At 37.5% G+C, this 12246-nt stretch overlaps 1 protein-coding gene across 2 annotated transcripts; it reads left to right on the top strand.

Moving 5' to 3' along the window:
- Positions 1–437: 437 nt before the first annotated feature.
- On the top strand, positions 438–11036 carry mpc1.S (mitochondrial pyruvate carrier 1 S homeolog). Of its 2 annotated transcripts, NM_001095380.1 has the most exon segments (5): positions 506–597; positions 5371–5374; positions 6898–6994; positions 7859–7991; positions 10656–11036. In NM_001095380.1, coding segments are annotated over 5 exon segments (336 nt in total). In that variant the 5' UTR covers positions 506–526; the 3' UTR covers positions 10687–11036.
- Positions 11037–12246: the final 1210 nt, after the last annotated feature.

The raw sequence follows: 12246 nt of genomic DNA, 5'->3' as shown, positions 1-12246 counted from the left end.
GCAAGAACCAATCAGAAACTACAATGAAGGCCACTGCCCCCCTATTGAAAATCGGCAAAAAGAAAGCGCGTGCATGTGAGAAGTCACTGCGGTCACCTTGGCCTCGTCGCCCATATTTGATTCTGGCAGAATGAACTTCACCTCGTGGACTCATTGTCAGTGTGATACCCTGCGAATGTACAAGGTCTTCAATAAATCTTGTGCACAAAGCGTAATAAAACTGTAATTCACGCCACATTTTTTAGTAGAACTGTAGCATACATAATTACACACTATGACTACAGTGTATATTTGCCAGGAGGCAAAATGGGGAAACCTGACACGATACATGGGTTTCTTTTTCCATTCCCTCATCTTATTGGGTGAATTTGGCTGACGTCATTGTGACCTTAGCCGTTCCTTGCGGCTGTCCCAGTTATAGACTTATGGGCTGATTTGTTGTTTCTCGGGAGCGCGCACAGCTCTGTCGGCCGTCCTCTAAAACAGTCAGTCCCTGGTGCGTGACCCAGCTGGGAGGAACAGTAAAATGGCAGGAGTACTGGCCCGAAAAGCTGTCGACTATGTCAAGAGCAAAGACTTTAGAGACTATCTTATGAGGTGATTTAACCATATTATTTATTGTATGGCGTATATGTTTGTGAAGAAAGGCAAGGTTATCGCGATTCCCTGTTTGTGGCTCTGCAACTGCTAGAACTACATTTCCCAGCATTCACCTGTTTCTTTCTGAGAGCCAATCCTGAGGGTGACAATAGAAGGGCGGCAGGTTGTGAGAAGGGCGGCAGGTTGTGAGATCCGAGTATGAGGAGGTTGGTAGGGAGTGACAGGACAAAAGTAATACCATGGCAGCGCTAACTGAACAGAATAGCTTCCTCTAGTGTAAGAGAGAAAGGAGTTGCTGAGAGTTATATTAGTGTTAATTAGAAATTATTCAGAATGGGGTTGTTTATGTTGAACTGGGCTGAATTTCTGTGTGTGAATGTTAATTGTGGAGGTTACAAGGTGCTGGACTTTAGCTGAACGATTGTGGTTGCAGAATAGCACTGACCCACCTGAGTCTTGGGACTCCATGACCTCTAATATTACTGTAAGATAATATGGAGCCACAGTTACATGCAACTAACATACATCAGTGTCCTAATGGGTTGGGATCCAGTATTGGATTTCACCAGACTCCCTCTGATCCCCATTAATAAAATGACGTTTACTTACAGGAGATGGTTATTAAAAGCAGGGATGCAATTCTAAACCAATTTTTGATTTCTACTTACACTAAGGGCCAGATTTATCAAAGGTCGAAGTGAATTTCGAGGGAATTTTCGAAGTAAAAGAATTCGAAATTCGAAGTAATTTTTTGGATACTTCGACCATCGTATAGGATACTACGACTTCGAATTTACTTCGATTTGATCGTTTGATCGAACTATTTTACTTTTATCGTTCGTTGGCCAAATTCGGTGAAAAATACTTCGACTTCCATATTCAAAGTTGAAGTATTTCAATTCGAGGGTCGAATTTCGAAGTATTTATCACTTCGAAATTCGACCCTTGATAAATCTGCCCCTTACTGTAGAAATTGTATGAAAAACTGTATCCATTTTTAATTTTACCTTTTCAGTTTACTGAACGCTGGCGCCTGAATTGGATGCCGGCACACCCGATTTGGACACCAGCAACCAGAATTGGACGCTGACCCCCCTCCCAACATTTCACACAAAATGTAGATTATAATGCATAATGTACCCTGTACTGAAATTTATAAAGATATTAGAAGTCACCGCGGAGTTATGTGACCTTTATATATGGTCACATAACTCCTCTGTGACATAATATCTTTATAAATTACAGTAGGGGGTACATTATCCACTATATATTAGGAAGGATTGGTACAGTACATTACCTACAGTTTTACTTGGAACTAAATAGCTTTGTGTAGCATGTATACTTGAGGTCCCACCTTAGAATGAATCTCAGGTAGTTTTTGAAAGGGACCTATATATACACTCCCTTTTTTTGCTTTACTCTGACTTTTTAGATTGCCTCTAGACATATTGAGTAGCTCATAGTCTGGCAAGCTTGGGTGGTTGAAAGTAGATAAGGGCTAGACTGTAATATTAAGGTCCCATCAGGCTTGTCCAGGTCACCCTTTTCAAAATATAAATAAGGTGTGATGCCATTGGTGGAGTATTATTGGAGTAGGTACCCAGATAACAATGCAAGTATTGCTTCAGAAGCTAGACATCACACATTTGAAGGAAATTAAATATAGAGACACAAATTGCAGTTATTTAATGAGGATCAGCAGGTGTCACTCAACATAAACAGACATTATCTAATGCAGTGGTCCTTGGCAATGCTGCAAATGTGTGCAATATCTCTAGATTGTCTTTTGATGACATTTGGCAATAAAAATTAATAACCCAATATCAGAAGTATTTTTTAAAGTGCACTGCAAATGAAATCAAAGACACCACACACACATATACATTATAAAGGCTGCTGCTCATTCTGACCAACTTCCAGCTCTGTTCTATGTCCAGTAATGGACAGGGTTCACTAGCAAGTTTCTCTGGTTAGATTTGTTTATATGACTGCAGGCTGATTGTATTACTAAACCCTCCCAAACATTTTCAGTGAAGCTTTTGAAAGTCAGTGATCATCAATTTGGTCTTAGCCTTGGGCAAATTTTGGAACTGGTAAACACCTATACACAAAACAAAAAAATATATTTTAAATGTTGCAAAGGGATGTTCTTAAATTAAGGGGGTTATTTATCAAAATCCTATTTTTTTAAAATAAAAAAAGTTTAACCAAACTAGAATCCATGATTTATCCTTATTTATCAATTATTCCCTTAACTTTGGTACATTCTTGATACTTCTATAACATCAACAATTGACTGAGCCCAGCCAGAAACCTGTACAGGTATGGGATCCATTATCCTTAAACCCGTTATCCAGAAAATTCCGAATTACGGAAAGGCCATCTCCCATAGACTCCATTTTAGCCAAATAATCCAGATTTTTAAAAATGATTTCCTTTTTCTCTGTAATAATAAAACAGTACCCTGTACTTGATCCCAACTAATAAATAATTAATCCTTATTGGAGGCAAAACCAGCCTATTGGGTTTATTTTATGTTTAATTGGTTTTCTAGTAGACTTACCGGTAATGTATGAAGATCCAAATTACAAAAAGATATGTTATCCGGAAAACCCCAGCTCCCAAGCATTCCGAATAAGAGGTCCCATACCTGAATTACATAACTGTTATCAATATTCACTCTTTTATAATTTAAATACCAGTGGGAGGAGGAGGTTGGAGGGAGCAGTTGACTAAACTAAACTTTCCTAGATAATCATTATTCTTCATAAATAATTCTTATTAATTAATAAAGACTATTCTTCATTATTCTACGGTTATTACAGCCCAGAACGATAGAACAACAGAAGTATATATAGATATTAGGGTGCATACATAAGAGATACACATAATACTGGCATTCATCAATTAAAGCTCTTTACCAGGTTTCTCTTTATCTATAAGCTTTGATATCTTATCTTAAGGACAAAAAAATCTTTCATCTTGGTGTCTAAACTGGGAGGCTAGTAATTTAGTTGATTGACCTGTTCTAAGTGGATGGCAGCACACATATACAACCTGTATGTCAAGTTTGTTGAAGCTTCTTGTCTCTTTGGAGTGGACTAGACTAATGTGGTAAGGTGTCTATATATTGTTTACCAATAGAACAGTTTACAAGTATATTCACATCTAGTTAGATCGAATGATGGCTAAATAGTAGAGCCTGTTTTCTTTTAAATAATGGAGTGATTTCTGAATGCACTTGTAATGTGAGATTGAAAGAATGTCACGTGGGTTCCTGTTGTGCCTGTTTTGCCCTTCACTTCCCTCCAAGGATAACATTAATATTAGAAAACAGCCCTCATAATCTAAGGTATGAATGTGATTTTTTTTTTTTTTTTTGTATGAAAGGTTAAAGTGGAATCAAACTAAGAGTCACAGGATTTATACTGTATGCTTTGTATTGAATACCAAGTTATATAGAGAATGTTAAATGTTAACATGGACAACTTAATAAATATTTGAAGTGGGGCAGGTGTCTTAAGGGAAACTGAAGTCCCTCTACTGGTCAGGTGTCCTCGTTTAAGGGCCAGACTTGCAAAACTAAGACAAACACACACACTCACCTTCAGTACCATAGACACTCATGCACAATTTAAAGGATTCTGTCGCAGCAAAACAGTTTTTGTAAAATGTTAATAGTGCTGCTCCAGTAGAATTGGACTCTAAAATCCATTAGGCAAAAGAGCAAACAGAATTTGTATATTGAATTTTAAAATCTGACATGGGACTAGACCTGGACATAAGTGCCCTCAGCCATGCGACTTGTGCTCTGCTAAACATCAGCCACTCTTTACTGCTGCACTGCAAGTTGGAGTGATATTGCCCCATCCCCTTTCCCACAGCAGCCTCCCCAGAAGAGCAATGGGTAGGTAACAGCTTCATTGCTAAAATGCTCACATGCCCCGGCTAGCTGTCAATGTGAGAATAGCTCTTAGTAGTAAATATCCAAGTCCCAGTGCTTCTCCTTCAGTAACATGAAGTACTACAAACAATAGCTTATCTGAAAGCAGTTCATTGTGAAGTGTTGTCTCTTTCTGAAAGCACAGGACCAGGCACCCGTTGACCTGAGGTTGCTGCCTACACACCTCAAGGCCAAACGAGTGGTTTTGCAGGACCAACCTGCAAAACCAAGACTAACACAAGTGACCACTCTCAGTACCATAAAATTACATATAAAACATGGGGGGGGCAATACTAGATATAAGATAAGACAATACAAGATAAGAGTAGCATTTTCTGCAGCAGATGGGGGGGCATGGTGCTGTGCAATTTTTTTTTGCAGGCCCTGCATCTGTTGCTTGAAAGCTTAATGTGATTGGATGCTCCCACAAATTTGGTACCTTAATTCATTCTTTGAATTCGATGTCCAGAGCTGCCTGAAAACTGCAGTGGGTATTGCTATGTCAGAGTTCCTTAAGGGTGTATTTTCAGCAGTGTCATAACGAAGTGAAGTCAACTCTCCTGCCAGTTATTAGGGATTTATTAGCTGCCCATTTAAATCCCTATTTTGCATCACATATATTTACACACGTGAAAATAGTTCCATGCTTAATTTGTGCTTCAAATTGTTCTCTCAGAAATATGTTTTGAGTAATATTGTCAGTTCTGTATTGGTGGGGGTTATTTTTTCCTGCTTTTCCAGTAGTTTTAACTGTAATAACATTTTTTTTTTCTCTCCTTGCCTCCTGGTTTCAAATTGTATATTGAAAATCTGCAACAACACTACAGCACGGTAAGAAAATACAAGAAAATTGAATTGCACTCATTTGCTTGAAATATATACAAGCAGACAAATCTCTCTGTGCTCTTCTAATGTTCAACTATCTACCTTTAGGCTAGCTTTTTTTCAGGCAAAAGAGTAGCTCCTGAATTTCCCACTGCCAACTCACATTCACTTGTGCTAAAACCAAATCATTTTTTTCAGATGGACTGTGCAATGGGTATAAGTACTTTCTATTTGTTTGTATAGGATTGTTGTTTCTGAATTTTCTCCAGCCCAAACTGTACTATAAACTATTAATATAAAGAATTAATATAGAATGAGGAAAGCCAGCTGTCCAGCATAACAATTATAGTGTTTGAATGATGTAGTAACAAATGCAAGATATCATAAAATCAAACCCCTATTCTCAAGTTCTTTAACCCTTTGCCTGCCAAGCACGTATGCTGTACGTTCTCAAACGCAGGCAAGGGCATTGAGCGCGGCGTGCTCTCGCACACACGGTCAGACACAGGCAGAGGCAGCAGACAAGCAGTCTGTTTGTCTTCTTCGTGACTCCACGTCCACCACCATCACCACTCCTCTGCCAATTTCATTACCAAGCTACTGCCCAAGTTCAAGTTGCCTATTACTGGCTGCACTGTGCTGCAACTTGTCTCCGTCCCAGCCCAGGCATGCAGCTAGCCTAGCTAGGCATGGGTGGGGGGTTCCCAACAGGCCACGGGGCCAGCCAGTGTGGTGGTTGCAGTACCCTGGTCCTGCAGGCTGCAGCAGTCACTGCCAGTGAGCACAGGGCAGAGAATTTTTTTAAATTAAAATCTACCGTGAGGCGGTGGTCGGCCAGCAGGAGGGGGGACCCAGCCGGACCCAGCAACAGCTGTAGAGCTGCACTGCAGACAGAGAAAATTTGCAGCCTGCAGACAATAATTTTTGTAGCCTGCAGACCGTGAAATAATTTCTGCAGACAGTAAAATAATTTTTGTAGCCTGCAGACAGTAAAATAATTTTTGTAGCCTGGAGACAATGAAATAATTTCTGCAGACAGTAAAATAAATTTTGTAGCCTGCAGACAGTAAAATAATTTTTGTAGCCTGCAGACAGTAAAATTATTTTTGTAGCCTGCAGACAGTGAAATAATTTCTGCAGACAGTGAAATAGTTTCTGCAGACAGTGAAATAGTTTCTGCAGACAGTGAAATAATTTCTGCAGACAGTGAAATAATTTCTGCAGACAGTAAAATAATTTTTGTAGCCTGCAGACAATGAAATAATTTGTGCAGAGAGTTAATTTACATGGCGGGTGGCAGTTTTCTTTAAACAAAAGTGGCGCATACCGCAATGATATAAAGCCCTGCCCTAGAAGGGGGCCCTGTGGAAAGTGTAGCCTAGGGGCCTCACATGTCCTTAATCCGCCACTGCTGGCAGAGAAAGGGTGAAGCTATGTTTTGTAAAATGTGTGTGTGTTTTTTTTTTAAATTATTTATTAGCTGCACTGTTGTAATTCTTGGTATTGATTCTATTTTTCTATGTGATCAGCATTTTTGGGGTCCAGTGGCCAATTGGGGACTTCCTATTGCTGCTATCAATGACATGAAAAAGTCACCAGAGATCATAAGTGGACGCATGACATTTGGTAAGGTGATTTTATTGGGAAATAGTTTAGAAAGCTTAAATGCAATGGAGGAAGTGTTTGTAGGGGTGCCTTCTCCACCCATCCTCTCAAAGACTAACTACTGTTAGGGGCAGATTTATCAAAGGTCGAAGTGAATTTTCGAATTAAAAAACTTCGAATTTCGAAGTAATTTTTGGGTACTTCGACCATCGAATAGGCCAAATTAGACTTCGATTCGAATTGAAAATACTTCGAATATTCGACCATTCGAAAATCGAAGTACTGTCTCTTTAAAAAACTTTGACTTCGACACTTTGCCACCTTAAACCTGGCGAATTGCTATGTTCGCCTATGGGGACCTCCTAGAACCTATAGCCAACATTTGGCTAAGTTTTTACAACTAAAATATTAATTTAAAATGTTATTTATTTGGAAAATCGATCGCTTGAATCGCTCGATTTGAACGATTTCTATGATCGATCGAACGATTGTATTTCGATCTCAAACAGCTAAATTTAAACAAAAAAAACTTTGACTATCAAATTTTTCAATTCGATGGTCGAATTTCGAAGTTTTAGCACTTGATAAATCTGCCCCTTAGTATTGAAGTACTTTCACACGATTGTATGTGGTTATTAAATCTTTTTCCAGTAATTCATTCTGGTTGCTCTGATTTGTCTGATGTGCTGTTTTATATAACATTAAAGGTTGTCCATTAATTATTTTTTTTATTTTTTTATTGCATTTGTTGCTAATACAAAAGTAATTGTACTTTAGTAACTTGCATTTGTCTCTTTTATTAACTGCCTTATTTTGTATCTCATCAGTTTGTCATAAGAAAACCATACTTATGTTATATATTTGATCTTTTTTTCACTCTTTCAGCCCTTACCTGTTACTCCTTGATGTTTATGAGGTTTGCATATAAGGTGCAACCTAGAAACTGGCTACTCTTTGCTTGCCATTTAACTAATGAATGTGCTCAGCTTATTCAGGGAGGACGACTGATAAAACATAAGTAAGTGCTAATTACTTACTACGTAATATTGCACAAAATCTTTCTGTTGCTGCAGTCTTCTCTGGAAAAAATGTTCTAAAAGTTGGTTAACAGTAAGTTTCTGTGGCTGATGTTTTTGTTGTGTTGGGCTAGAGTTGCCCTACAAATCTTTAAAAAAAAAAAAAAAAGATTTAAAGTGCAAATAAACTCAAAAATAGAAAATTGCTTAATAAAAAACCATAATTTTAAACAACTTTGCAATATACATAAAAGAATTTTGCTTTTAAAGTTATTAGTAAAAACAATTGCTATTGAAAGCAGTATTTGCCTAACTCCTTGCTACTTTTTAAACAATGTTGCAAAATTTCCCCAGCAATGTCTTTTAATCAGCTGCCTTGTCTTACATTGTATCAAAAGTCTGAGCCATCAGTGCAGCGAATAGAAAGGGACAGACAACTGCTTTAAATAGCAATACATATACAATTAACTTAAACCCCGTCGGAAATTGAAAATGAATGTATTTTGCAAAGTTGCTTAGAATTATGTTTTCTTTTATTATGCAGATTTTTATTTTGGGGTTGACTTGCCCTTTAAATGTTTTTATTTACAGTATAACTGCCTGGCCACTAGGATATTGGCACACACTTTTTCTGTTGCCACAGCTTTTCTGAGAAAAAAAATCATAGAGGCAAAGTATGCCTTGTAAATAAAATTTTTAAAAATGCTATAGCCAATTTTTTTTTTATTATTATTTTATGACCCTTTCTTACATGGGTTTCCTTGGATTATTGTGATTCTGCATTCTGCAACTTGTTTTTTATTTCTCCAAAAGAATTTGTGATGGCAGTGCAACATATGCTGCTAACCTTCCACCCAAGGCTGGAATCCTGTCATTGCAGTGAAGCCAGCATCTATGGAATCAATTATCAATTATCTTAACCATTTTCAAGCAAAAACTGTTCTTCAATTTCTAAATGAAACTATTGAGCACTGTTTTAACTCTCTCTTTAGTTGCAATTTTTGGAGATGAGAGTAAACCATAACTGCCTATCCAGATAAGTTTTGTGATGTATAATCATTATGAGCCAATGTGAAGTATAAATGAAATCAGAGCTTTTAGTAAGTTACATTAGATACAGCAGTCATCCAATGCGCTAGCATTTGTAACAGACAATATTTCTTCAACATACACTCCCCACACAGCAACATAGTCTAAAATCTTGTGTCTTACTTAGCCCACCCCTATCGGCAGGGCCCTCATTACCTAATGTATCGATTTGTTTGTTAGCTATGCACCCTTATGTACATTGCTGTGGAATATGCTAGCACTTTACAAATAAAATACTCAGGGATGTGGAGTCGATACATAAATCTTTCGACTCTGACTCCTCAGTTTATGGATTCTCAAACTCCATAGCCATGGGGGCAGCCATTCAAGCTGGAAAAAAGGAGGACAGGCGCAGGTTACACATCAGACGAGCTTAAACACCATTGTATTGAACAGGATTTATTTGTTATGTGCCACACAGCAGCTTATTTATATAAACTATAGTAGTCTTTCTGAAGTAAACACGCCAGTTATACTAGTGTATGCTAACCGTCCGTATATTATATTTTAATCATTTTAAAATGCTTTACATTTTTGGTGTTATTATTCGTTTTTATATACGAATGTACAAGACATTTTATCACTGCCAAAGCTCAGAAATATAAACCACATCCTTTAAAGTTAAACTACATAAACCTAAAACAAATTATATATTAATTGAACCTGGTATATACAGTAGCTGTAGAATAGCTGTTAATTACAATCCAAAATTAACTAAAGTAATGTTACAATTGACTCTGCCATATCCTCCTTCATAGAAGCTTTTAAATCTGATTTGAGTATTTTATATTTAAAGTTATTAGGAGTCATAGTTGGTACATGTTTGGTTCACTCTGACTCAGTATGCCAAAAATTACTTCCGACTCCATGACTTCTACACAGTTTGAAAATACTCATTAAGGGGCACATTTTCTTAGGGTCGAATATCGAGGGTTAATTAACCCTCGATATTCGATTGTCGAAGTTAAATCCTTTGAATATCGAAGGATTTACCGCAATTCGTTCAATCCAACGATCGAAGGAAAAATCGTTCGATCAAACAATTAAATCCTTTGAATCTAACGATTCGAAGGATTTTAATCCATCGATCGAACGATTTTCCTTTGACCAAAAATTTTTTAGAAAGCCTATGGGGACCTTCCCCATAGGCTAACATTGAGGTTCTGTAGGTTTTACTTGGCGAAGTAGGGGTTCAAAGTTTTTTTTTTAAAGATTGGTTGATTTTTAGTTCGAATCGTTCGATTCGAAGTCGAAGGTCGAAGTAGCCAATTCAATGGTCGAAGTAGCCAAAAAAAACATTCGAAATTTGAAGTTTTTTTTTTATTCTATTCCTTCACTCGAGTTAAGTAAATGTGCCCCTAAGTGAACCATCTGAACTGCAAAGTACTGTATTGTTATTGCAGAGAAAAGGAAAATCCGTAAATTATTTAATAAAAGTAGTATGCTCTTGTCATGGTATTTTCCGGCATTCAGGATAATCGGTTTCTTGAAAAAAGTGCATTCTTTTGTGCACTGAATTTGCACCTGGCTTGGAAATACTTTATTAAATGTAATTTTTTTTCATTTTCTTTCAACAGATTATCTCAAAAAGAAGCTGAAGATAAATGAACAAAATAAGCTTTTAGCCATCCCATTTTGGAATATATGCCTCACAACAATAGGATCTTGCCAAGCAATTGTTTGCACTTTTATTTTTCTAGTTCAGATCAATAATCCTTCTCTTTGACATATGGAAATTATTACATTTTTATTTAAATGTGGTTTAGGAAATGGAGATTAGCAACCTGCTGCCTGTGAAGATTTATTCAACTAGATATGTTGTGATAGAAATAAGAGTTTGGCGTTTAATTTAGGTATACCTAGAAATAACAATGTAAGAGTGTTATTACTAATTCAGGGGCATTCATATCTGATATGGGTTTTTAACCGTGTAATAAAGGTAAAAACATTTCTAACAACTAGTGGCTTTGTGGTCCTTTACTAATTGTCATTTCACAAAAAAAGACCTACCCCCACCCAAGCCAGTTTGCCCATTACTATCCATATCGAAATCCACTTGGATCTTCGTTGCGGCCTTACGACAGGTGCTCAATCACAGTAGAGTGAAAGCACACTATACTGTGCATGCGTACCAGAGTTAATGTTAACTAGGCTCCCTTTAAATGGTTAGAGGATGACAAGGTGCTCCAGAATTAGTTGTAAAGTTACTCACCAAACAGTGAAAGTGGTCCGGGTGCACCAGCCCCAGACCCCCAGCTTCGGGGAGCTGTACAGCAGAAGATAAAGAAGCAGGGCTGACCGGCACTCATACGGATCCACAAGACCAGAGATATTCAGTTAAAAGATAAATTTATTGGTAGAAAAATTAAAATTATAGCTTCATCTCCATCCACCCTACACGTTTCACACCCTTCAGGGTGATTAGTTATGGGCTCTTGACTAAGCACTAGGCTCCCTTTGCCAACTTCTGCAAGTCATCATGCAAGTTTAACCATAGCAGTCCATTGTGGAAAAGAAAAAAAACATGCACCCAATGGTTAACCACAGCTTTTAAATAGATGGTTGTTTCCCAAAGCTGTTTTGGCTGAGCTCATTGTCTGGCTGATTTACACTGATGCCCAGCTCCTCTCTGTCCTTGAAGCTGGTAGTGCTGTGTTTGCAGAACCGCAGTCCAATTTAAAAAAACGGTGCTATAGGTGATGGCATTCTAATATAAAATACTACAAGCATCTTTCTGACAGCATTTTGGAAACTGAAAAGACAATTGTATTTGGGCATCATGTTACAATATGTTTTGGGCAGAGATGCCTTCGTCCTTTGTGACTAAATATACTAGCAGCGAAGATGATATTGCATTATTCTTTTTTTTTTTTCTTCTAAATCGCACAAGATTGCTGGAAAAATTTTTTTAAAACATGGCACATGAAGTTCTGATTTTTTTTCTTTATAAAATAATGGTTGTGTATTGGCCAATAATTTCAGATGTTTTCAGAAAATTCAGATGTTTTTACTGTTTAGAGCTATTCTTATATCTGCAACAGTTGTTGCTGCTTATACTAGAATTTTCCATTTCTGTACCTGCATGACGGTTAGAACCCCATCAGAAGACTATGGGGGGTGGAGGAAGGCCGTGACCAGACAGACTGTGAATGGTGACACCTTCAATAA

This window comes from Xenopus laevis, chromosome 5S (assembly GCF_017654675.1).
Source record: "Xenopus laevis strain J_2021 chromosome 5S, Xenopus_laevis_v10.1, whole genome shotgun sequence".
Lineage (NCBI taxonomy): Eukaryota > Metazoa > Chordata > Amphibia > Anura > Pipidae > Xenopus > Xenopus laevis.
The sequence above is the reverse complement of the archived record's forward strand: the minus strand, read 5'-3'. Positions and strand labels throughout refer to the sequence as shown.

Excerpts from the sequence above, each read along its gene's own strand:
- mpc1.S (XM_018264537.2), top strand. The coding sequence starts at position 527 with ATGGCAGGAGTACTGGCCCGAAAAGCTGTCGACTATGTCAAGAGCAAA. Across the intron at positions 6,995-7,858 it reads AAGTGGACGCATGACATTTG|CCCTTACCTGTTACTCCTTG; the intron begins GTAAGGTGATTT and ends TCACTCTTTCAG.